A 27,078-nucleotide genomic window follows, 5' to 3' on the forward strand; every position below is an offset into this window, starting at 1 on the left:
ACGTATGTGTAATTGAAGATATTTACAAGTGTGTATTGGATATTGTAATAATACCTGGTAAATAAATAAATATTTTGCACCAGTCTGGACAATACACAATCATTTTTGCAAGAGAATGAAAACTTTAATGTTGCAGTGTTTTACTAGCTGATGTACAAAGTAACAGATATGTTAGTTTTATGTAATTGCATGGTCGTTGCAATATTTCTATTCTACACAACAATTAATGGTAATCTTTATATAAATGTTAGCTATTTTCTTTATTTGTTACTTTTAAAATTACGTTAAAAACAGAATGTAAAAAATTAAGTAATTAAAAAAAAGCAAACAAAAAATTGTTACACAAACTTTTCAGCAATAAATATAAACGATAAAAATTACACCAATTTCCCAAGTATAAAACTAAATTAACAGAATCTTAAATTTATATTTACCACAATTAAAATAAGACAACTCAATTTGTTTTTATTCTAAAGAACAAAAAAGGAATATAACTCCATGCAAATTAAGAATGAAAACATCAAACTATGAAATCAAAAACAACATAACTATGAATAATTGAATGTTAGTACAGTGCAATATTTGACAGCCCATCTCATCACAGCATAGTAATCTTGTTTGTTAACAAAAAACTAGAAGTAAAGCAACGAAGGGACAACAATTTAATGGCAGTGGGCTAAAAGTTGAATTAAATACTATTTCACACCACAAGTTATCGTTGAATAACAAGTGTAAGGGTTAAATATTTTTTCTTCACATTTCAATTTCTTCTATATACTGGTATTTCTTGCTTGATACAAAGAAAAAAATTTGTATATTTTCTATGCTAAATGAAATGTGAATGGAAGTCTTCTATTTAAAAAATACATATTCAACAAAACAGAACCTATTTCATTAATTACTTACTTTCTATATTTTTCTCTAATTAAGCAGAGTTACTCAAATCAATTTTCAGTTTATTAGTGTTTACAAATGCAGTTGCATTCATTAAGGCCAACAATTAATTAAAATAACTGCATTGAAATTGGTCTTTCTCACAGTTCCCTTTCCACGATGCAGAAAGTATTAGAAACCCTTAGGGATTACCCAGCAGCAACATTAAAAAATTCAGTTTTTATGAAAATAATCTGACAGCGGTTTATTTATAGCTACAAAGTCCTTAATTTTAACTTAGTACAAGAGATTTGCAATATTAAAATGACACACTTCTTGGCCAAAACTCTGCATTGAGATGATTGTTAGATTTAATTCTATTTTCAGCTTCATGACTAGTTTTCTCTGTTTCAACAGCAATAGTGGTTTCCCTTTTCAGTTGGCTTTGCCTTCTTAATTGAAGATAAGTTTCATAATCAAATTCAGTACCAGGAATTTCATCATCACTCAGTCTTGGATCAAATTCTTTCAGTTTATCAATTACGTACTTTAACATAAATTTTAAGTCACTCTTTTTTCCTCGTCCCAGTTTTGTCCGTTTACTGCAACAAAATAAATTATTTTTTATTAATTTTTTTTTTTTTTACTTCCTTCTAAAAGGAAATGTTATGATCGTGAAAATTTGGATTTTAGAATTCAATGGAAATATCCATTTTCATCATCCCTGAATCCATTTTGACTGGTTTTGGCATGACATCTGTATGTCTTATATATCTTACATAACTCAAAAACGATTAGCCGTAGGATGTTGAAATTTTGGATTTAGGACTGTTGTAACATCTAGTTGTGCACCTCCCCTTTTGATTGCAATTCACTGGACTAAAAGTGTTCAAAAAGGCCCAAAATCCCCCAAAAATTGGATTTTGAAGTTTTCCTTAACTGCAGTAATAAGCCCTTATTGAGAGCTTTTCAACAATATATCATAAGTGGTACTTATTTTCATTAGTTCCAGAGGTAAAATTAAATAAAATTTTAATTAAAGAAATATTTGCATCTTACAAGGGAAAGGCACATCGGTTCAAATCCAACTTTATCTCCTTTTTTTTTAATTTAAATGTATTGATTTATTAATAATTATTAACCTATGATTGTAAAAAAAATTTGACAATAAATAATAATTCAATAATACAAAAAAAAAAAAAAATAATGAAAAAATATCAGAAGTTATTAATGAAATAAAATTTTATGTACTTTCCATTTTATAAAAATGTGTATATGTAATTTAATAGGCATACAAGGAAGTCATATGGTGTCCACATGATTTTTGAATTTTGGTGTTGTGGATAATATACTGGGTGATCATTTGAAAAGTTACCATATTTATTATTCAACAGCTATCAGTCCAATCGTATTTCTGTTTGCAGGCTTATACACCATTCTTGGGATGAACCTTTTTAAAATTATTTTTAAAGGGCTGGAACCCACCCTCTCTACTACACCTATCCCAACTAAAAATAAGATTTTTAGTTGGTTCCATTGACATTTTGTCAATTGAAACATTTACATTAACTGACAACCTGAAAAAGATAATGAATTTTGGTGAAAAGAAAATTAAAATCTGCCCACCCCTTCACACAATAGATGTGAAAAGCCATTTGGGGTAGAACTTTTTTTAAATTTCAGTCTAACAAAAATAACTATAAAATTATATGATATTACTTCTTAAACCGTTTGAAATAATCATAATAATAAGGTTGAAAACTTATTTTTTTAAAATGAGATTGGGGTCTCTGCTTTGATGGGATGTTGAAGGTGGAAGCGAGAGATAGAATCATGGACAGCTGGCAGATGAGATGGGAGACAAGCGAGAAGAGAAGTTGGACTTGGCGTCTGATTCCTGCAGTGAAGTATTGAGTGGGGTGGAGACACGGGGAAGTCAATTTCCATCCTACCCAATTACTATATGGCCAAGGTGACTTTGGCAGCTACCTGAAAAGATTCAAATGCAGGGCATCAGTGATCTGCAGATACTGCGCCGAAGATACTATAGAACATACCTGGTTCGAGTGTGACAGGTGGGAAGCTGAGAAAAACAGACTATCGGTTAATATCACACCGGGCATTGTGGTCGAGCACATGGCAAGGAGCAAGAAAGGCTGGGAAAAAGTGGTCAAACTGGTGCATACCATATTGAAACAAAAGGCGGAAAAGAAAGTTCACTAAAAGAAAAGTGTGCTAGGTCGATCTGTATTGCCTTGTTTCAAGTAAAATCTTATGCGACAGGATGTACCAGTGAGTTCCCTATCATGATGTATCAGGATGCTATTGCTATTGTTTTGCTGTGTGTAGAGTATCTTGTATGGTACTGTATCACGTAGTGTATAGATTATATATTATCATTTTTTTTACAATATAGCAGAGTAGATTTGTTTAATTAAGATATAGTATTGTTTTGGTACATTGTATATTGTCATGTAAAGTAACGCCAAGTATTATGAGGTATTGGGTAGTGTTGTAGTATTGTAGTTGTTGCATTGTATTTAGTATGGGTTTGGTGAGTGCACGGCCTCGACATCTTTGGTAATAATTATGTTTCCATGTTTGTAGTATTGTAATGTTTATTATTATGTATTGTGCAGTATTATTATGTTTAGTATTATAATAGTGTAGTATTGTTCTGTTTTTGATGGCTTGGTAGGGGAAATGCACCGCCATACCAGGAACAAGGGTACTACCATGTGGAACAGTAACATTATGTATTTCTTAGCGATTGCAGTGTAAAATTGTATTTTAATATTGGTACATTGTATTTTTGTTTTATCCTGTTATACAGCACTGTTGCAATTATTATTACGCATCATGTAGTATTATAGTACTGTAGTATTGTTATTTTATTGTGTATTTTGTAAATTATGTTAACATGTTGTACTGTATTGTCCTATGTATGATTATGGGCTGTTTAATTTTGTAGTGTGGTATTAGGGTAGTGTTGTTGTATTATTATATAGTGTTGTTGTATATGTATTTTATATGGGTACGAGGATATTACCGAGTGCTACAGTAAGGTTATGTATTTCTTAGCATGTACAGTATAGCATTGTTTTGTAGTATTGTTACATGGTATTGTGGTATTATCCAGTTGTACAGCATTGTCGTGATTATGTATCGTGTAATATTGTAGTAACATAGTATTATATATTTAATTATATTACGTATGGGTTTGGTGGAGGCATGGCCTTAAAATGATGGGAAAGGTAAGGAGATAAAAGACGCCATATTTTATAGATTGTGTATATAAGGTAAAAAATAGTGGATATAAAATGTGGTGACGTTCAAGGCCATGGAGGCAGCCTCTATGTCTAGGGTGCTTTGCCCTGCTCATGTGCAAGAGTGAGTGGGTCAGACTTCCCCGATGATGATATGGAGGACTCTCAAGATGTGTGCAGGGGATGCGGATTGTGAAGGATAAGCATAAGGCATATCTGGAGAGGGTAGGTTAGGGCCAGGGAGAGCAGCCCTCCAGCAGAGGGGTGTGTCGGCAGTCTGGAAGAGGAGAGACCTGAACTATGAGGGTCCAGGTTCTGGTTAGATAGGCTGGCTAGTCTAATATATAACGTCTTAGCACTGTTTAAAAAAATCAGAACAAGTTTTCATTATGTGAAAATTGTCTGATAGCACTGAATCTAGAATAAATAAAAACTAAAAGTAAATAATAATGTACAGTTATACTAAATCATATAGTAGAATCATATTCACAATATAATAACATATTTTATCATGTAATGAAGGAATTTATTAAATTTTCACTGCTAATAAACAATCTAAAAGATATCTTCTGAGTCATTTATTTAAAAAAAAAATCAAAAGATTCTCTATTGAAATGACTACTCTGTTGATGAATATCAAAATAATACTAATTAGGTAAATCTAAACAGAATATGTACTTGTTTAATAAGTATACAAATATGTACTCAGATATTTTTGAGTTAATGTCTTAAAAAATCTATTACTTTGTTCTATATTGAATTTATTTATTTATCTTCAAATCCTTGCATATGTGTTATTATTTTTTTTTTAATGAATTTATTTACTACCCTAAGCCTTAAGGCCTGTGCAATACATAAAATAAACGCATGATACAAAGAACGATACATAAAATCTGTAGCAAATGAAAAATGCTAGCATGATTACAATTCAAATTCAGGCTTTTTCGAATAAAAGGCAAGGAAGAAATTTGATCTCAAACACAGAATTTAGTCCTGTTACCAAATATCTTCTCTTTTATATTCTTTAATTTTGTACTTTGTTTTGATCATGTTTGTCCTCAATTTTTTTAATCCTTATGTTGGAGCAGTTTTTTCTTTTGTTATCCATGATCATTTGTTGCGATTTAGAAATCATATTAATATAACTGTTCTGAACTGAATAAAGTATTTATTTTCACCAGAATCTTAGTAAACTAAACACTTTCATCTAAAATTTTTATTAATCTAAAAATTAGTATATATATTAGTAATATATAGTCTTAGTAAAGACTATTTTACCCATAAAATTTCTACATTTTTATGATTTGTTCACCGAAATTTTTAGAAAAAATATTTTTCATGAAAAATTAAATGAATAATGCATTGCTCTTAATAGTTACCCTAACAAAAACATAACTATCCATTTATGAGCATACGTAATGTTACTTATAACATTATACTAACCATTTTTATGAGCTGTTATTCAATTTATAAAACAATTTTATTTTTAACTGTACTAGACTGAAACACGAATTTGTTATATTCCAAATTGATGAACATCATAAATTTTATTATCATTATTGCTAACCAAAATCTTTTTGGATATTTATATACAACAAAATAATTTTTTTTAATTGAGCTGGTAAGAGGAAAAAATTGTAAAGGTTGGTCCTCTCCTTCAGTTGCTTGCCTGTAGGTATACAGTTATACAGTTTTTTATTATAAATTGAATACACTATACTACTAATTAAAATGAAGTAGAGATTGCCTTGGATCTCTCATTTTATTCTACTTACCTTTCTTTTAGTAATTTATTTATAAATATACTAGTTCCTCTGGCTTACAGTGCAGATGATAATTGCTAATGAAACTTATTCATGTTTCTGTGTTGTATATTTTTACAAAATTTACAACCATTCTATTTTTACAAAAATTCAAAGAGATTCAAAAGTCGCCCACATCAAAGTAATAAAAAAATAAGATATTAAGAAATAATACTTAAAGATTTATTTATTTTCACAACATATGCTCAAAATGGGTCCCAATATTCAACAATGTGATATGGCAGACCACACTCTTTTTTTCAGAGTGTGTAAGGGGTTTTCATGTGTAACACATGTGGATTTTCAGTCTACAGAATTTTAGTGTTTTGACTGTTCACGTAGCAAAGGCTACGGTGAAACCATGCCTCATGCTTGCCGTGCTTGATACAGTCAAGCTCTGCGATTCTATGGTTGTCAACAAATGATTGAACCCATATACAGTACACTACACGCTTTTCTTTATCCAGCTTCTTCAATTTCTGGGTACTGCAAACATGATATGCACAAAAGTGTAACTGCTTCATCACTTTCTGAGCACTTCCATATGAAATGTGAGAGTGCACTGATAGTCTCCTCAAGCTTTTTCAAAGCAAATGCTGCATCACATTCTTAACCTCAGCCGGTTAAGCATCAGTCAAAATGGCTGGTCCCCTGGTTCTCTTCTTGTCTTTAACTGATCTGCATTCTCTAAAACGAGTGATTAATCTTGCTATGGTCGAATTGTTAGGCACTGCCACATATGGATATTTCCCACAAAATTAGTCTACAACATGTGCATAAGAACAACTAGAAAAATAATATTCAACAATGAAAACTCGTTTTGGTAAAACGACATGTTTACCAAGCACTATTGCAAGTGTTGTATGATCAACACACATCACAATGGGGCCTAGGTTTGTTATTGCTAATACCATGGTGCTACCTTGCGATAGTTGATAGAAATTTTTCAACTATACTACTATTTATAGACATTTTAATTTTGATGTGCATGACTTTTAGATCTCTCTGTAGAATGGTTTTACAAGTTGAATAACAGCTAATAAATGATTAAAGATATAATTTTGAAATGTAAGGAGTGATAAATATAGAATGGGCTGACTACCTTGCATAAAAGTTTGAGAGGGATCAATGAAGAGTTGTTTAATAGCGATATACTAAAGTCAAGCGATGCTATAGAAGATTAAAAAATGGTCTTTTCCGTTCTTACAGCAAAAACATACCATAAAAAATTTAGTGAAAAGTATAAGTTCAATAATCGCAAATGCAGAATAGAATTATGTAGATTTTTATGTGATTTATTTCAAAACTGGGTGAATAATTTGTTTTTTATAAACCTTAAACTTGAGTGCATGCAATTTCTCCATTTACAGTAATCTGCTTTGTTGTTCATATGTGATTAGAATGCTAAGGTTTTTATATGTCATAACTTTTTAAGAATTGTCAACTCATATAGTAAAAATTATTGCTGAAGTTTCATTTCAACTGTAACATTTTAGTACGTTAGTAAATCAGTGTTAACTTTCAATACGTTCACACCACCACAATCACTTACCACCAATTACGTTCACTTTTATTAGCAGTTCAATAATTGTTTACTTTTGTTCATCAGTAATGATCGATAAACAAAAAAAAAAATGATATATATATATATATATATATACATATAAAATTCAGTTTCAATCTTAAATTAAGAAAATAAAAAAATGTTTTTGACATGATAAAAAAATAAGAAAATATTAATATTAAAGTAAAATTAAAAATATACTTACTAGGAAGTTTTCTGTTTATTTTTGTTTTTCTTTGCAATATTAAAAATTGTTTTCAAAAGAGTATCAGGAAGTTTAACTAAGTTATCAGAATCGTTCATCAATATTAATAATTTTGAAGGTACCTTATATTTATCTATTAGTATTTTATAAATAAATGTTCTTCTTAATGATCTAGTAATAAATCTTTCAGTATGCGTAATAAATTCAATTTCGTTTCTTAAAAATTTAATGTGACTTCTTTTTTGCAGATCCTACAAAAAAATAAGATTGATTTTAAATATATCAACTTTTTATATTTAACTAAATATTCATCATTGAAAAAAACTTATATTTAAAACATTATACCTTAACTAACCGCTTGATGGCAAAAACTGATTAATTATATCTTGCTATATTAAAACTTGTTCTTTGCTACATTATTATCATGAATTTAAATTTATTTGGAAAAAACTTACATGGCTTACAGAAAATTACACGTTAAAAATATCCACGTCCCAGGTTCAAATTCTAGTCAGACTCAGCTCTCATGATGCTATAAAGCTTTTACTTCATATTCCCTTCATAACTCAGCTCTAATACAATTTAAATAGTCAAAATTGAAATTATAATAAATTTGCAGTGATAAAATAAAATAGAAAAAATGAAAAACAATGACATAAAACATATGAGATTATTCAGTCATTGAAGTGTGAGAGTACTATCCTGTAACTCTGAATTGAATCTTAATTAAAAACAAAAACAACATGGCTTCTTTAGATTAAAAACTGGTATTTAATTTTTACAAATAAAAAGTTTATTTACTTTTAGGTTGGCAGTAGAGGGTGGGTTGGTTAAGCTTGACTTTGTTAGCAATATCATACACACAGAGATCAAGTCCCCTATTTTCTCTATTTTGTTTGTCAGTGGCAGGTGTATTTTGATTGAGCCTTATAAATCTGCAAACAGAATTTGATGGGAACATTCTAACTAAAATTATATAAGTTAGCATACAAAGATAAGATATTGATAAATTAATAGTTATTGCAATACTTTTTCATTCTCTTGACTGAACAAATATTTGTTCTGAATTTTTTAAATTTTATTAACAAACAATTTTTACAAAATAAAATGTAAAAAGCTAAAATTAATGTGTAAATGTAAACAAATTAAGAATTTATTAAAATAAAAAATATCACTGAAGATGGGCTTAGGCCTGAAAACATTTTGATGAACATAAAAATGTAAAGATAAGAGTGTTCTCTTATATTTCAACGCTTCACTACTTTTCGATCCAGTGTTTTGCCTTTTTATTGACAGTGTATCCTCGAGGAGCATTCTCATATTGAACTATGCCTTGATAATAAAAAAAGACTGTCAGTATGACCCTAATCATACGATAATGAAAATTCATCACAATAATGCTCTAGTCCATACATCATAACTTATCCACAGATTCTTAGTAGAAAACTGCATTGAACAATTTCTGCTAGCTCCTTATTCACCTGATATGGTTCCCTGAGATTTTTGGCTCTTTCTTAAGCTTGAAATTTCACTTAAAGGAAAGAGAGATTTGAAGACAAGAAAGAGAGCAAAAAAACAAATTGGCAAGAGTACTTTATAGTCTTCACTAAAAATGAGTTTGAAAAACGCTTCCAACAACGAAAACATCGCTGGAATAAATGTGTTACATCTGAAGGGGACAAGTCATTGAACTAAATAGGTTAAGAATTTTTGTTTTTATGAGCCAAGATCAGAGACACCTAATAATAATGACCAGGAAAACCAAAAAGCAAAAGAAAGGAAATATCTGTAAATAAAATATTATTACTTATTTACACCTCCGAGTAGTTCATACTAAAAAACTTTTATCGCATCAAATATCACGTCATAATCTAAAAAAAAGTCAAAAAAAGAAGAGAGTGAACTTACCTGCAATTCACTGACTGCTACACCTACCATAGTCTTAATGAATCTATTAAGACTATAGATGATAAAAAAACAAATAATATTAAAATTACAGTAGTTGCGTACAGGTCGGTTCTGAAAAAGCCGAGTTCAAATAAATCTGAGTATTCAAATTCTCCTGCCATCATAATTGTTGTTTTAAGAAATGAATAAAATGGATTGTGAAACAGATTATGATTTGGATATTGAATACAAGAACAGAAGACAAAACCAATGATGAGGCAAATACATGATGTTAATACCTAAAAAAAAAGATAAAGAAAAAAAGGAATATCACATATTAAATTTAATAATAATTATTAATATTGTAAATAATAACATAACAAGCAACAGAAAAGCTAATTGCTAATAGCTCTTTTATATTTTTGCTGAATATCTTTCTGAACCAGTTGAATTTTAATTAACAATATATCCAAAAATGGAGATTGCATCAATATATCAAGCTACAGGTGCTCAGTGTATGAACAAGGGACATGACTGTTAATAGGGCCTGAATCAAGATAGCTGCTTGCTCTTCATAATTGAATATCATATGAATTAATAAATAATTAAAAAAAATTGTGTTCATAGCATTTGTCATCAGATAAACAAATTAATAAACTACAGTCTAAACTGTATGAATATTCATAAAAAACCAAAGCTTTGTCTTGAACGGATGTATTCTCAATGTATGGGTAGATATGACGATTACCAAGGTAATTTCTTACAAAAAAAAGGAAAAGTTTTGCACTACTAAACAACAAAAAAGTTCTTCTAATATATATTCTTTATTTATGGATTTCCCTAAATATTTCTTTGTATAACCTACTGATCGATGAGACAATCCTTGTAAATTTAACAGGCAATTATAACAAAATGATACAACCTATACAAGACAGAGTAGACATTTATCTAATGTTAAAGACACATTTTTCCACACTGAAATATTTTGAAATTTGGCAAATTTAACATAATACTCCACATTTCAGTAATACAACAATTCTTCAAACATAAAGAACAAAATTTGTTATAAATGTGTCAACCCGTAAGTAAAGATCGGCAAATTTTTCTTCTCTTTGAAAGTATATATGAGGTGTAATAAAAAAATAATGAGAAAAAGTTACAGGATCTCATTTTTGGATAACATGAGCTTTGGCATGTTATTACGGTTATTATCTTTGGCTAGATAAACATGAATTAATAACATTGAAGTATGAGCTGGAGCGATATTGTGATGCAAAATCTAAGAATTGTTTGATTATACATTTGTGGTAGTATTCTTTGGATTGCCTCACATAAACAGTGTAAAACTGTTTGTCAGCCATACAACCTTGTTGTAAGAATTTATACTGGATGACATCGTAGTAATTGAAAAATAAAACAGTAAATCAAACCTTAACACTAAATCAAACTCTGCTTGCTTTTTCTGATCTTGTATCTTTTTTTTGGTGCTTAAGGAAACTTCCATTGCAATGATTGGACCTTCATTTCAGTACCATCACCATATGTACCTCCATGTTTCATCACCTATAATGACATGTTTGAGTAATTGGTACGTACGTAGCCACCGTAGCTACAGCTTTATTTAAAAACAAAGTAGTCAATCGGATTTCGGTGAAAAATGAACAGTCTCTTTATTAATTTTAATAAATGGTTATTTATATTTATTTATGTTATAAATATAATTTAACCAAACTTAACCTACGCTTGCTAACTTTGAGTAATTAACACCGTAATTTTTTGAGTATTTATTTAATAAATTAAGTAATTATTGCAATTATTTATTATTTAAATAATCAAAACACTCCTGTTAATTAGTCAAGGTTAGCGAGCAAAGCGAGCGTAGGTTAAGTTTGGTTAAATTATATTTATAAAATAAATAAATATAAATAACCATAACCATTTATTAAAATTAATAAATAGACTGTTCATTTTCCACCGAAATCTGATTGACTACTTTGTTTTTAAATAAAGCTGTAGCTGCGGTGGCGTTAATACGTAAGTACCGAATAATTTTAAGTCATCAGTGATATCAGCTTATGATTGTTCTGCGAAGTCACTTTTGTTGAAAATTCAACATTTTTGGAACAAATTTTGCTACTACTCATTTCATACAAATGATTATTTCACATTAGCCATAAGAGATTCCACCTCTTTAGCAACTTTTTTAATTATCACTAATCAACACAAAATTTGTATCTAACATGTTATACAAATTTTCTCACTGTAATTTAGGTGCTGATTTCAAACACAGTATTGAATTGTGTTATCATGTAAATCATTAATTTGTAAAATATTTTTTAATAAACTCATTTTGATCAGTTACTGGTTACAATTAAGAATAATTTCTGTATTTTTACTTTTAAACAATATGCATACATGCTTAATAATGAAAAAATAAATAAATATAATACACTATATCATGAGAAATAGATGCAAACATGTCTGTATGATGACATCATACAGAGGTATCTGTTGTTGCCTACTACAGAACTTAAAATCTCATTCAGTCTAGCTTAACTTGTCTGTACTGGGTGTTGTGTTTCACAGAGTTATTAGTGTTCTGCTATGTTTTCATCAATCCTTTATAATACAGAAGTGATTTTTCTCGTTTTTATTGGCTACAACATGGTTTCTGCAAAAGTTTGTGGATGTTAGAATCATTCAGACAATTTTTGTTATGTATGTGGTAGATTTACGTCTAAATCTCAAAGAAAGATTATTTCTGAATTGTGCACTTGGGGATCAAGATAAAATCTGTGCGCCTCATGTTATTTGAATATCGTACTCAATAACTCTAATTGAATGGTTGAAGGGGAAATGATTAGCTGTGCCATTTGCTGTGATTTGGCACGAACCTAACGACTGCTACTTTTGTATGACAAATATATTTGAATTTTCATTCAAAATTACAAAATTCATAAAATATGCAGATGTATCCTCAGCTCTAAAGCTGGTACCACATGGAGAGGAGTTACCTGTACCTGTATTACTCTCTAATCTGACACTGCTAGGACAATCTGAAAATAAAGCAGATTATGTAGAGTATGTTGAAGAATATCTTCTTGTGTCTGTTGAGAAACCTCTTCATTTAATTCAACATTAACTTAATGGTTTAGTTTGCGATTTAAAAATATAAACGCAGCAAGCTGAACTTCTGGGGTCTAGACTGCAACAGCAGAATCTTTTAGTGGAAAAAACAAGTTACTATGTTTAGAACACAAAATAAAAGTCCTTCAACTTATTTTAGTACGAAAAATTCATTGTGCGTTTGTTCTGATGTCAATGAAAGAGCTGGGAAATCAGCATATTGCTGAAGAATGGTGTCTTTTTATTGACTCTTCTGAAGGTAACGTGAAAGCAATTTTATTGCGTAATGGTAACAAACAGCCATCCATTCCATCAGATCATGCAGTCGACATGAAAGAAATGTATGAAACTGTGGTATCACAATTAGAAACAATAAAATACAAAGAGCATATCTGACAAGTTTACATTGATCTGAAAGTTGTCGTGTTACTTCTTGGTTTACAAGGAGGGTTTAGAAAATATTGTTGTTTTCTTTGTCTTTGGAATAGTCCTGATAAAAAAGTATTACCAAGTAAAGAAGCAACCATTGTGACAGAATTTTGTGGCCAGTGAAAAAAATGTAAAGCATTTATCATTATTTGAGGACGGTAAAGTCATACTGTCACTACTTTACATAAAACATGGATTCACAAAAATTTCATAGAGGCACTAGACAAAGATTGACCAGGATGTAATCATTTAAAAGTAAGTTTTTCTAATTTGGTAAGCTAAAGGAAAGTATATTTATCGGTCAGCTAATTAAGAAAATTCTTAAGGACTCAATTTTTGGCAATAAACTTAGTGAATGTGAACTAGCTGCATGGAAATCTTTCAAAGACATTGTTGGTGGTTGTTTAAGCAACAGAAAAGATACAAACTATGTATTTTTGGTTAATAAGCTATCAGAAAACTACAAACATTTAGGATGTAGGATTTCATTAAAAATTCATTTCCTACATTCCCATCTAAACATTTTTCCTGAAAATTTGGGCCCTGTCAGTGATGAGCAAGGAGAGTGTTTCCATCAGGGTATTTTGGCCATGAAGCATCGGTACCAAGGAAGATGGGATTCCAGAATGACGGGTGACTGTTTTGGTTTTTGTTTAGAGAAACTGATCAAACATCGTACAAGCAAAAAAGTTTGTCAACATATTTTAAAAATTAAAGGTAAGACAATTCCAATGATTTAATCTTTTAAAAACTTATTTTAAAGATATTTCCTGTGATTCAGACTTTTAGAAATTGTTACTTTAAAATTGTAGTAAAGCATTTCAATTTATCTTTGTTGGGATAAATAAAAATTTTGTTGATTTCATCAAATTTTAAATGAATACATATAAATAATATTTTTACTAGAATCTTGATTTGTAATTATGCATTTATTGGTAGATAAATCACGTGTATCGTGTAATATATTACACAATTTCTAACAGTTTTGAATTCAGCCCCTCAAAATTAGTTAAACTATAATTTTAACAAAAAAAAAAAAATTGTTACTAGTGATATGATTCGTCTGTTACTGATCATAATGTCCTATATTTTATTAATATTTTCACCACTTGATGTGTTAGGATTTCCAATTCTTTTATTCCTTTAAGATCTTCAAAGCGTTCTTGAAGATATTATGTTCACAAAGATATTATGTCGAAACCATTTGGTTTCGACATAATATCTTCCCAAAATCCTTCTGACATATTCATCACTTCAAATATATTAATGTACATTATAGACAGTGCTACCATTATTTAGGAAAAAGCAAACTCGGTCGAAAAGACATAGTCAGCAGAATTAAAAAGTTCTCACTTTTTATCAGACCTTGTAATTTAATCCATTATGTAAGCACTGAGATAGGTAACACATGAAATACAAACATCACATAATGTAATGGGTCCAATTTAATCTGGTTACATCAGAACCAGATGTTTCATATTGACTGGTTCTCAAATACATTATTTTAGTGATGATAATATTGTATAAACAATTCTGAGAAACTATACATACTTAAACTTAAAAAAAATGTTATTTAAGAATAAAAATAATATTTTTAATTATTATATAATCTAATGATGTCCTCCATAGTGTAGTGTTTCATATTTTTGTATTTCATCTAAAAGATTCTAGGTTCAAATATCAGTCTAGCATAATGCATTTTTTCTCAAAGAAATAATTTTCAGTACTTATGTGTTAACGCCACCGCAGCTACAGCTTTATTTAAAAACAAAGTAGTCAATCGGATTAGGAGTGTTTTGATTATTTAAATAATAAATAATTGCAATAATTACTGAATTTATTAAATAAATACTCAAAAAATTACAGTGTTAATTAGTCAAGGTTAGCGAGCGAAGCGAGCGTAGGTTAAGTTTGGTTAAATTATATTTATAAAATAAATAAATATAAATAACCATTTATTAAAACGAATAGACTGTTTTGAATCTATGTTAAACTCTATATCGGCCCATTTTCCACCGAAATCCGATTGACTACTTTGTTTTTAAATAAAGCTGTAGCTGCGGTGGCGTTAACACGCAAGTACCAAATTTTCATACTTCATTCTGTCAAGTATTGACATCAGCTGTAAAAAAAATCCTGCCTCATCCCTCCCCCGCAAAAAAGAAATAAACTTTTGAAAAATAATAAATAACATGTTTAACTTAATTAAAATAATTATTATACATACCTTAAGAATATCAGCAAGAACTGCCCAAAACATAAGTCCATAAATTCCTGATGCTGGAAACCGTTCAAATAAAAACATAATTTGGGCCCAAATTATGTTAACATTCCTTGTTACCAGAAAATGCAGCTTTATGCAGAGGTGTATATCCTACCTAAAACATCAAAATCGATTTAGAATATACAATAAAAAATTTTCAAATGAAATATGCCCTGCAAATGAATGTATTCAATAAGTACAAATATAAATTACCTCTTCTACTAGCCACAAACTTATATGGTGGTTTAGTGTGATCTTTTCTTTTGTCGCATCACAGAATAGAAAATATCCTTACCTTTTACACTGTTCAAATAAAAACTGCCTTGGTCTTATTTATTTATTCTGTCTATTAACCTTGCTGGTTCATATTTAGTAGTAACTAAAATGATCAGTTACGTTTAAAGAATATATTTTCAAAGTTATAATGATCATAATATGTTTCACATTTTAATTTAATTTGCATTACATTGTTGAAGAATGTGTGTAATTTACTACTATATGTACATGTTAACTGTATGAAGTGAAAATTTGGACTAAACAATATTAGAATTATGAGAGGCTAAAGTAAAGGAGCTTTTCATTGTAAAAAAATTTATTCTGAAAACTTTTTAAATATTTTTTTATTTCTCTTTAACTACATACCTTAAACTACTTGTCTATATAATCGCCACAAGAATTAAGACATTTATCATAGCAATACACCAATGACAATATATCCTCATCATATTCTTCTGCTGTCAGTCCATTTAGCCACTGATTTAACAGCATTTTTAAGTTCATCATCACCCATGAATTGCTTACCACTCAAAAATTCTTTCAATTTCCCAACAAATGGTAATCAGAAGGAGCTAAATCCAGACTATATGGTGGGTGATCGTAAATTTCCAATCCACATGTTCTCAGTAAATCACGTGTTGGCTTTGCAACATGTGGACGTGCATTATCGTGCAGCAGGACGACGCCATTAGACAGCTGCCCATGTCCCCGATTTTGGATGGCACAAACAATAACAGCTCTTGAAGCATCAGGAAAAATAAGGGCCAGGTTTTGGCAATCGTTGAGCAACAATCTTTTCTGATTTCATCGTCGATGCATTTCAACAAGTCCTCGGTGATTATCGAGGGTCTACCCCAACGTTCTTCATCGTGCACATTAATTCTGTTATTTCTAAACCTTTCATACAGTTTTCGGACATTTTTTTCAATCATTACATTATCACCGTATACAGCAACCAATTGCCAATGAATTTCAGACGGCTTTTTTTTTTGATGGTTTAAAAAACATATGATTCCACATATTTCACAGTCGGTAGCAACAATGATTTTCCCTATTATCAGCTGTTAACTAAGCCAACTGAATTGTAACAACTTTTGTACTTTACATGAATAAGAAGAAGGCAATCTTCCTTATTAAGAAGTTTCCTTATTTATAAAATAATAAGGAGGAAATGATACATGAATCTGAACATATTGCTAGCCAAAAATAGACGATTTTTTGATATTGAAATGAAATTTATAGTAATCGTGTAAAAATAATGATAATGCTTGACTTGTAATCTCAGTATGTTATATAATAATATAATTGTAAATGAATGTATTATATAATGTAGTCAATGAATAAATAATGTAATATATAATGCTGCATAGATTATGCCGTATTACAGAACAATAAACAAAGTTTAAATGTGAATATCGGTTAAATATAAGATTACAATTAAGTTGTTGAATTTATCCTTGGCTTAAAATTGTATTTGTATTCATCTCACACATAGAAGAATAATGATTATATAATTATATAATGTATAATAGTCATAAAGCTCACTTGTGTCTTCTTAATGTGTAAAATATTTCCACCAATACATTGAATGATTGAATAAATAATCTCTAATGTTGTATCACATTTAGATGAATGTGTTACACATTGAAAATAAATGAATGAATAATCTCTTGTACCTATAATCATATAGATCTAGGATTTCTTCTAGTGTGTTGTTCGTGAGGCTTCATCGAAGTGAAGTTGAGACTGTCTGATAAGCAACACATGTCACTGATGAACTATGTGCAAATGATGTTCATGCATACAATTTTGTGCGTATGTATGTACGAGGTGTGTTCAAAAAGTAACGAGAATTTTTGTTTTTTGGAAAGAATTTTGTTTATTCATCTACATTAATGTTATCCCTTTCAAAATAGTCCTCATTTGATATTATACATTTATGCCAGTGCTTTTTCCGATCCCTGAAATACTTCTGGAACTTGATCTTTGGAATAGTGTTTAGCTCTTACAGCGATTCGTTTTTAATCTCATCTATGCTTGTAAAATAATGGCCCTTTAAGGTTCTCTTTATATTTGTGAAAAGAAAAAAGTCACACGGGGCCATTTCTGGCGAATGTGGCGGCTACGGTATCATTATATTTGGTTAAAAATTGACAAACAAGCAAAGAAAGTGTGAGCAGGTGCATTATCGTGGTGCAAAAGTCATGAATTGTTTTGTCACAAATCCGGGCATTTTTTCAGATTGCTTCACGCAAACAGTATTGAACTTGTAGGTAATACTCCTTATTGATCGTTTGACCTATGATGCACTATGCCATTAAAATTGAAGAACACAGTGAGCATAACCTTCACATTCGATGTACTTGTCGAGTTTTTTCATTCTTGGTGATCCAGAATGCCTCCACTGAGATGATTGAGCCTTAGTTTTGACATCATATCCGGAAACCGATGTTTCAACACCTGTTATGACATGTTTCAGTAGTTCTGCAGCGTTGTTGACTTCATTCAGCAACTCCTGAGCAACTTCCATTCGCCGCTGTTTTTGTTCGAAATTCAACAATTTTGGAAAAAATTTTGCTATCACACGTTTCATACCCAAAACATTGGAAAACATTTCATGGCACGTGCCAATCGATATCCAAACATCACCAGCGACTTCTCTGATTGTGATTCGGTGATCATTCATAATCATTTCTTTCACTTTTTCTATGTTTTCATTGGTTGTTGATATGCTGGGACGTTCGGGGTGCTCATCATCTTCAACATCTTCACGACCTTCTTGGAAACGCTTATACTATTTGTAAACCCTTGCTTCAGTCATAGTAGACTCAAAAAAAGCAATATTTAACATTTTAAAAATATTGCTACTCTTTATTCCATTCTTATAGCAAAATTTAATACAAATTCTCTGATCCATTATTTATTCAAAACACGTGTTATCCTTTTGATAGCTGACAACAGACTAAACATCCAAAATGGCTAAAAATATACAGATACTTTTCAGACATGTTCACCAATACAACAATGAAAAAATCCTGAGAATCTGACTGATACAACCCGTGACATTTCAAAATTCTCGTTACTTTTTGAACACACCTTGTATATGTTGCATGCATGTGTGCATGTATGTAGTATAGTAACCAGTCTCTGACTGTCTAAGAGTAAGAGCAATATGAACATGATATTACAATTAGTTAATATAAATATGCAGCTTAAGTTATAAACAATAATACAAAATTTATGAACATATCAATAATCATATTTTGAGAAAACAAATCAATGAAATTACAATAGCAATAGTATATAAATATCAAATCAATCATATTATGAGATATAAATTAAATGAAATTGTAATAACAATAAAGTATGCAATTAATGAACTCAATCATTAGAGATTGGTAGTAAATAATTTATGCACAGGTCTTCTAAATTGAATTAAATTAAAGTATCTAAATCAACAACCCTACTAGGTTGTCAGAAACTGAATAATGTGTTACTTGCACAATGTGGACAACTTGTTAGGATAACTAAGATAACTATAGTTGTGGATAATTTGCATAATGTGGATGTATATGTTGCTTCCAATAAACGGTGAAGTATTCTCCGTTGGTGATCAATATTAAATTTCCAACAGAAATGTTATGTGATAAATGACAATTTTGCAAATAGATTGCGTAATATTTTGAAATAGTTGCAAATGGCCTAAGCAGTTAATTGAAACGTTTTGGTAACTGGGCTTAGGTAAAGGTGTGAATGACATTCAATGAAACAGTGTCCCGGTGATAGAGGTTCTCAATTTAAAAGTTGAATAAATTATGAATGATATTTTTGTTGCAACGGAAGTTGGAATCATTGTGAGTAAAGACTTGAGTAGGTATATCCCTAATTGTTATGAATCTTTTGAAAGTTGCAATAAATGACTTGTCAAGTCATATACTAATTCCAGATGAATATCTTTAACCCACCGGGTTGGTCTAGTGGTGAACACATCTTCGCAAATCAGCTGATTTCAAAGTCAAGAGTTGTAAGGTTCAAATCTTAGTAAAGGCAGTTACTTTTATACGGATTTGAATACTAGATCGTGGATACCGGTGTTCTTTGGTGGTTGGGTTACAATTAACCACACATCTTGGAAATAGTCAACCTGAGTCTGTGCAAGACTAAATTTCATTTACACTCATACATATCATCCTCATTCATCCTCTGAATTAATCCTGATGGTGGTTGCAGAGGCTAAACAGAAAAAGAAAAAAAAATGAATAGCTTTGTTAGCAGGACATATAAAGCGTAAGATAAGCCTTACTCAAGGTTTAGATCTCTTTCGCCATGATGAATTATAATTGAGTCACCACGGTCTACTGCATAAGAAGAGAATTTTCAGTAAGTAATCACTCTAAGAGGTGATAGCTGATCAAGTCGTTGAACCTGGTCCCAGACCTCTGCTCGCCATGACGAATCACAATTGGACAGATTGAATCATGGTACTATTTATAAAAGAGAAATCATCAATACGTTCATTACTGTAAGTATTTAGTAAACATCCAGTTTTACTAAAAGACCAACCATTCAGTTAATTTTACATGTATCAGAATCATATTGCAGTTTATACTGAAATATAATAATATTTATTATAACAGTTTTATTATAAAACTGTTGCTATCTCTATATACTATTAAAGATTTTTAACAATTTTTGGCAATTTAATTGTTTCCCGTCAATCATTAACTTTAATCTAAAGTTTATAATTATTTGATGTTCTGTTACATAGTCAATGAATCTTTAATACGATCACCATCATACTTGTTTTTGTATTCATCTGATGTATAAGTTTTAAAAGCACAAAAAGAATTGACAATCAGGTAGGAAACTCTTGAGCGAACTGAACAGAAGTGTAATGTAATGATATTTGAAAAAATGATTCTTCTTTTATGTCAATGATACTTTAATGAATAAACAAACAACTGGTGTAAGCTTTCTTGAATATTTCTAATAAGCCTGAATAATTACAAAAGGAGGGTTTCCTATGGACTCTGAAGAAGTTTTAAATGCGCATTACACCATTGTTTGAAGTCGTATCTGATTTGACTGATGTAAGATATTGTGCAGTCAGAGCAATTCAGTTTTTATATTTCAAGAGCACTGCGATTACATTTTTAATTATTATTGCTTTCTGTATTTAGACAAACTGTATCCAGATTTAAAAATTTACAAGCTATTTATTCTGAGTGACTTTATAAATTTTATGTATTTTTTAATCTTTGGTTTTATTTTTATTTGCATTTATTATTCAATTATATTGGATTTCATATTATTTATATAGTATATTTGATAGCATTTTAAATATACATCTACCCAACAACAATCTGCATTGATGAAATGAAATAATAATATTAACTGATGCCAGAATGAAAATAATTGCAACATTTAAAAAAGATGAGTGCAAGAGTGACTGAAAATGTTTTGAAATTTACGACACGTTTTACAAGTTAGTAGCGTCAAATAATTTTAACATAAAAAGCAAAAGGAGATAATTGCAAGAACTACTGTACCAACAGTTTAACATGTTATCAGTAGAAAATATTCAATAAAGAGAAAACATAATGGAGTAGCTGAACCGAAGGTTGCACCTTCGTCCAGCTACTCTGTATCACTGAGCACTCAAGTCCCCTCACCATCGGGAAGGTCTCATGATTCACAGAGGGAGCAATTTATAGTTATGAAATGTGGATGATATAAGAATAGCCTTAGAAATACAATGTTATATAAAGTTGTTGTAAATTAGGCAGGTTGATAAAATTTAAAATGTAGAGATTTTACGATGAACAGGAGAGAAGAAAAATTTGCGGCTGAATCGACAAATTAGTTTGGTATGTTGTATATAAAGATATTCAAATTTAGTTATAAATTGGTCATAGGGAATATAAACAAGGGAGAAACCACACAGAAAGATGAAGAATTTAATAAATAAAATGGATAACTGAGGATGTAGGATATAGTAATTATGATTATAAGTTTAAAAAGTTTTAAATTTGTTTTAGATCAGAAAAAAATTAATAGGAGACACCTCCAGTAAAATGGCTGACAAAAAAAAGTAAGAATACATAAGATAAATAATAAAATATTTAAGCTGTAACTAACATGGTAAAATTTAAACAATGCAGAATAAAATCTGTTCTTTTCTCTACAACAAACTGGTTAAATGAGAAATAACAGAATAATAAATATATATTGAACCAAGAAAATATGATACTGACCTCATCAGGGTGATTAATCGATTCTTTACCGTCATGTAATATTAGATTATGAAGAATATCGATGTTGTTGTTAAGACCAGCAGCAATGTGCAAAGTCGTCTCACTATATACATTTTGAGTTTTGATTCTAGCCCCGCGCTCGATAAGCATATGAGTAACCAGTACTGAACCCATTTTGACTGAATAATGTAACATAGTATTCTTTGTTTCTTCACAAATAATATCAATATCTGCTCCTTTCAAAATTAATTGAGTCATTACCCTCTCATATCTAAAAACAAAATATGTAATATTTTAGTCAATATTTACATAAGACTTTCTATAATTTATAAAATTAATTAAAATTTTTTTTTATTTTAATTCACTTGTCTAGGGTTACATAAGATCAATCAAGTAATTCTATGCGTGTTGTTCTTTTTTCTTCTTCCAGTAATCTTTGATTCTTTCTGAGGTGGCTTTCCTCATTTCTTGTAACATACTAGACCTTTTTTTGGGTGAGACTTTTTCTTGAAATCTTAAGTCTTCATTTTCAGTGTTATTCTGATCTTTTGTCAGTCAGTGATGTTTTTGTGAATTTTTGGTTCAATCTTATCCTTTTGAGTGGATTTGAACAGATGTTTCTTGTTTTTTCTATTAATGACAAATTAAAAAATCTATTTACTTATTATGCTTCAATTCATCCTTTTGATGTAGTAGTAGAAGTTGATTCTTTTTCCTTCATCGTGTCTGAGATTTTCTCAGTTTTCCTCTATAGTTCTTCGTTTGGTATCAGCTTTGTTTTGACGTTTTGGAATTTTGGATCAAGAATTTTCCTGATTATTCTTTTTATTTCTTTAACAGTTTTTAAAACTGTCATTGCTTTGCGAAGAGAGAAGCTATGTAAACAGTAGAAACACTAAAAAGTTAATGTTTCTGCTGCAAGCATCTGGTTTTATTACTGTTCTGTAATATCTTTGTTTTGAGTTCCAGGAAAGTGACTTTTTGTTGTATGTGTTTTTGGTCAGCTGAAATGCACAGTCCCATTTTCTGCATTTTGTTTTCCATCAATAAATGGAAATAAATTTGACATTTATTAATTAATTTTTTTTTTAATTATATAAAAATAGTAGCAACTGGGATGATTACCAATTGTGTCTAGAATTTTAACATCTTAAATTAATTCTTATAAAAAAAAAATATATAAAAAAAAAATAAATAAATAAGAAATATTTTTTCTTATAAAAAAAATATATTCTGATGACACAAAGCTTCTTCAACTTTTATGTAAACTATTATGAGTTTTCAGTACCTACAGGCGTTCCATATAAACTACATGCCATATAGGCTTATGTTAGTATAATCTATACTATAGACTTAGGCTTAGGCATATAGGCTTAGGTTAGTAGATATATTTTAAACAAAAAGGCTTGAGTAACTTATTAAATACGTTTTATTATAAAATTTTACACCTTAAATTCTAGAATAATCCTGAAAATGATCAACATTTTCCTGAATATATGCTTCCACCCTTTTCTCTGTGTTTCTTGTAAGGATAATCAAACTTTGTGCCTGGATATTTAATATAGGTTTTTTGGTATTAACCTTCAGTTGTTTTAGTGTTCATTGTTTGTTGCTGTAGGCTTTATCTTTGAGGTAACCACAGAGAAAAGATTTGGCGATTTCAAATCTGGAGATCTTGATTTAGCAAGATCTATGGTAACAGGATTACCAAAGAAGTCATTCATAAAATCAATATTTCATTATTTGCATTTGAAATTTCATAATTCCTGTGAAAATAAAATTTAATTCTGTTTTCTTATTTAGGTAATTATTTAATACCACTTTACAGTATTTTCATATATCTTATATTTTCATATTGCCAGTTTTTCTCTAAAATATATTCCAAACATGTACATTAAATTTTTAACAAAAGGAAAGCATGTTTAACTGTTGCCCTTTTATTTTCCTATTTTTAAAGCATACTAATTCAAGAAGTGTAAAAACACTCTTTTTAGTCAAAAGATGGTAGCAGATTGATAAATATTTCAAGTGAAGAAGAGAAGACATTGCTATGATTTCAATCGTGCATATAAGGTAGGTTCAAAAATTTCCTAGAATCGCTTCATACAGTTTAAAATAGCAATCATAATAAAGAAATTTTTTATTTTCATGTTAGCAGCACTCATAACTTCATGATATAGTCACATACATGTTTTCTGTTTTAGATGCAATATTATTAAATCTGTTTGTTTCATAATGTGTATGTTGTAATGAAAAATATGCTATTAACAGCATACAAATATAAGTTTTTGGGTTTTATTTTTAAAAAATCATCGACAAAGACATTAACATTGCATTAAAGATTATGGGGAATTGGCAATGAAGAAAACAATGGTTTATAATTGGCAAAAGCATTTTAGTGATGGTTGTAGTATGTAATATTTGAAGATGAGATTCAAAGTGAGCCCCCATCTATGTCGACAATTGAAGAAAATATTGAGTATGTTGAAAATGTTGTATGAAGTGACAAAAGAAACTGTCAATGAAATATTGTCAATAAGGGGCTATCAGTCAAAAGTTGTCACAGTATTTTCCATATCATTTGAACATGCATCGCTTTGTCAACACACTGTTCCAAAAAGGTTGTCTACATGTCAGAAAGAAAATTGCAGATACCGGTAATAGATCTAGGAATTATGGCTGATCAGAAAATGTTCTGAGCAACATCATAACAGGAGATTAGGTGTGGTGTGTTTTTTGTACAATCCACAGACAAAATGCCAGTCATCAGAGTGGAAATCACCATCATCTCTGTGATCACAGAAATTTAATTTGAGTAGAAGCAAATGAAAAATAACGCTGGACAATTTTTTCTGATTTTACTATTACTATTATTTTACTATTTTATATTTTACTATTATTTACTAAGTTTTTATTATTTACCACAAATTCATATCTGATAAGAATATATTGAACAAGGAAATGTATGTCGATATCCTTCATTTTTTATACAGAATGCAGTAAGAAGGAAGCTTTCTGAAATATGGGAAACAAAGAACGAGATTCTTTTGAAAAATATGGTTTAGCCAGGAACTGAAAATTGAAAAGATAAGAGAAACAATCTTGTATATTATTCTATCAAAGCCTAAAATTAGTTCTGTCAAGACAAAAATATTTCAAGCTGTTAAGATGAAAAATTGTTAAAACATTTGATCAGATTAATTGGTTAATAAAAAATATACAACATGTGTTTATAATTGAATTAATTAAGGTAAATCTTTTTTTCAACTGCAGGTGAATGTCTGTACTACTGTCATGCTGTCTACATCTGGAGCAGACCAACCTTTGAAGAAAATGTATTAATGTCAAAAAAACAGATCAAATAAACGTATAACTTTTGCAAGTTATATAAACAAGATTAACAAATAAAAAGCATTTGTTCTAAAATAATAAAATGAAGCTTTAAACAAAAGAACCATTTGTTCTAAAATAATAAATACCTTTTAATACCAGAAATATCATCAGCTCTAACTGATTTACTGGCCAATAGTAAAGGACTTATGTTTTTTTCATCTAAACAATTTACATTAGCTTTTTTTTCCAATAATAACTCAACACATCTAACATGACCACCTTTTGCTGCCTGATGTAGTGGTGTACGACCCCAGCATTCTGGTAAAGTCAACTAAAAAAAAAAAAAAAAAAAAAAATAATATATATATATGTATGATTCTAGACACCTGGGTATAAACTTCTAGATGAGAAGTGAGATAAAATACTAAGAATAAATAACAAGAGGAGGACAGAGTGGTAAACATGATAAACAAGAGGAAACATTAAAGGTGGAGTTTATATTACACATTCTACACAAAGTGTCTTCAGCGTGGTACCATACAGCAAAAGATGAACGGGTACTTTGCATTTTAAGGTAAGACAGAACAAAAGAAGAACTGAAATGGTTATAGATATAAGGGAGGGAACAAACATAATGAAGTGAAAGAAAATGCTAAGGATAAAGAAAAATGGAGTTTTTCAGTATAAAAACCAGTCAAAAGACAGATACACCAAACAAATTTCACTGCAATTATCTCATATGTGCCTTTTTCATAGCAACTACTTGATCTGCCAGTAACATCAAACCCGACAGATCCATTGTTAAGCGGTGTGTGAGTTCAGCGGCCAATCCTGATTGGAGTCTTAATTTTAGGACTATGAGCATCCTGTACAAAGGCGTGCGTGAGGTTATTAAGCTATATGCAGCACCTGTTTGGGTGGGGAGGCTAAAAATTTCAAAGTTATTGTAATATTTTACTGAGGGCCCAACAGCTTAAGTTACTCATGGTAACGAGCGGTTACCGAACAATTTCACAAGAGGTGATTATGGGTGTGAAACCAACTGATATTCTTTCGATAGAAAGGCAGGAACATTATGCTGCTAGGAAGTTGGGCGAGTTGACTTCTGAAATCCGGGAGAACAAACAGTATGGATATGATTTTTGGCAAGCAAAATGGGATGAGATGGAAAATGGGTGGTATAAGCACAATCTTTTCCTGGATATTAGATGCTTGCAGCGCGCTTCTGGATTTCCCTGAATAAGTATGTTACGCAGTTTCTTACAGGAGAAGGTGCTTTTAGGAGCAAGCTGGTGTGATTTGGCCTGGTGGATTCAGGGTTTGTGCCTGTAGTGTGGAGTTCTGGATGACGTTTTTCATGTGTTGTATTAGTATACAAAATACGATGAAAAGCGTACCGAGGTGATTTGTCGTCTCAAGATTTTCAGGTTGGCACTGGATATTCAGCAGAATTGAAGTAACCAGGGTGAATGGTTAATAATTGAGGAATTTATGAAACTAACTTGCTAAAGAAAGGGTAGCAGAGGGGGTGTAGAGTCCTGACTGGGCTTCCCTTATTTCTATTGCTTTCTCATTTCTTTGTTACTTTGTATTTGTTAGTTTTATGTTAGTTGTTATATTTTAGTTTTGTTTAATGTTTCACTTTTATGTTTTTTACTTGCTGGTTGATTTGAGTTGTGTTGAACTCACTTTTACCTGCTTGGGTAGGTGATTTCAGTGCTTTCATTCAACGTTTAAGAATTTAGTCTTAAATCTATATTTAAGGTGTGTTTTGTTACTATGAGTTCATCTTTGTTAATA

General features: G+C 30.1%; 2 protein-coding genes across 2 annotated transcripts in view; both read right to left on the minus strand.

The window, feature by feature from the left end:
- Positions 1-264: 264 nt before the first annotated feature.
- Positions 265-9,754, minus strand: LOC142321206 (uncharacterized). The gene is made up of 3 exons (XM_075359231.1): positions 9,619-9,754; positions 7,711-7,961; positions 265-1,475 (listed from the first exon to the last, which is right to left on the minus strand). Exons 1-3 carry the CDS (start codon positions 9,646-9,648, stop codon positions 1,193-1,195), a joined length of 564 nt encoding a protein of 187 aa, XP_075215346.1. The 5' UTR covers positions 9,649-9,754; the 3' UTR covers positions 265-1,192.
- Positions 9,755-9,768: 14 nt separating this feature from the next.
- LOC142321050 (ankyrin repeat and SOCS box protein 11-like) overlaps positions 9,769-27,078 on the minus strand; it is a 59,788-nt gene continuing 42,478 nt past the window's right edge. Inside the window, exons 2-5 of the mRNA XM_075359137.1 lie at positions 25,425-25,609; positions 21,946-22,216; positions 15,380-15,530; positions 9,769-9,896 (exon numbers count right to left, since the gene is read on the minus strand). Coding sequence (XP_075215252.1) covers positions 15,477-15,530; positions 21,946-22,216; positions 25,425-25,609 — 510 coding nt within the window. The 3' untranslated portion in view covers positions 9,769-9,896; positions 15,380-15,476. The remainder of the gene's footprint in view (positions 9,897-15,379; positions 15,531-21,945; positions 22,217-25,424; positions 25,610-27,078) is intronic.

The sequence above is a fragment of the Lycorma delicatula genome, chromosome 1 (assembly GCF_047948215.1).
Source record: "Lycorma delicatula isolate Av1 chromosome 1, ASM4794821v1, whole genome shotgun sequence".
NCBI classification, from domain to species: domain Eukaryota; kingdom Metazoa; phylum Arthropoda; class Insecta; order Hemiptera; family Fulgoridae; genus Lycorma; species Lycorma delicatula.

Bases quoted from the DNA above. Each gene is read 5' to 3' on its own strand.
- LOC142321206 (XM_075359231.1), bottom strand. From the start codon at position 9,648: ATGGTAGGTGTAGCAGTCAGTGAATTGCAG. The intron at 7,962-9,618 runs GTAAGTTCACTC...ATTTTTTTGTAG, and splicing joins TAGCAGTCAGTGAATTGCAG to GATCTGCAAAAAAGAAGTCA. The intron at 1,476-7,710 runs GTAAGTATATTT...ATTTTGTTGCAG, and splicing joins AATAAACAGAAAACTTCCTA to TAAACGGACAAAACTGGGAC.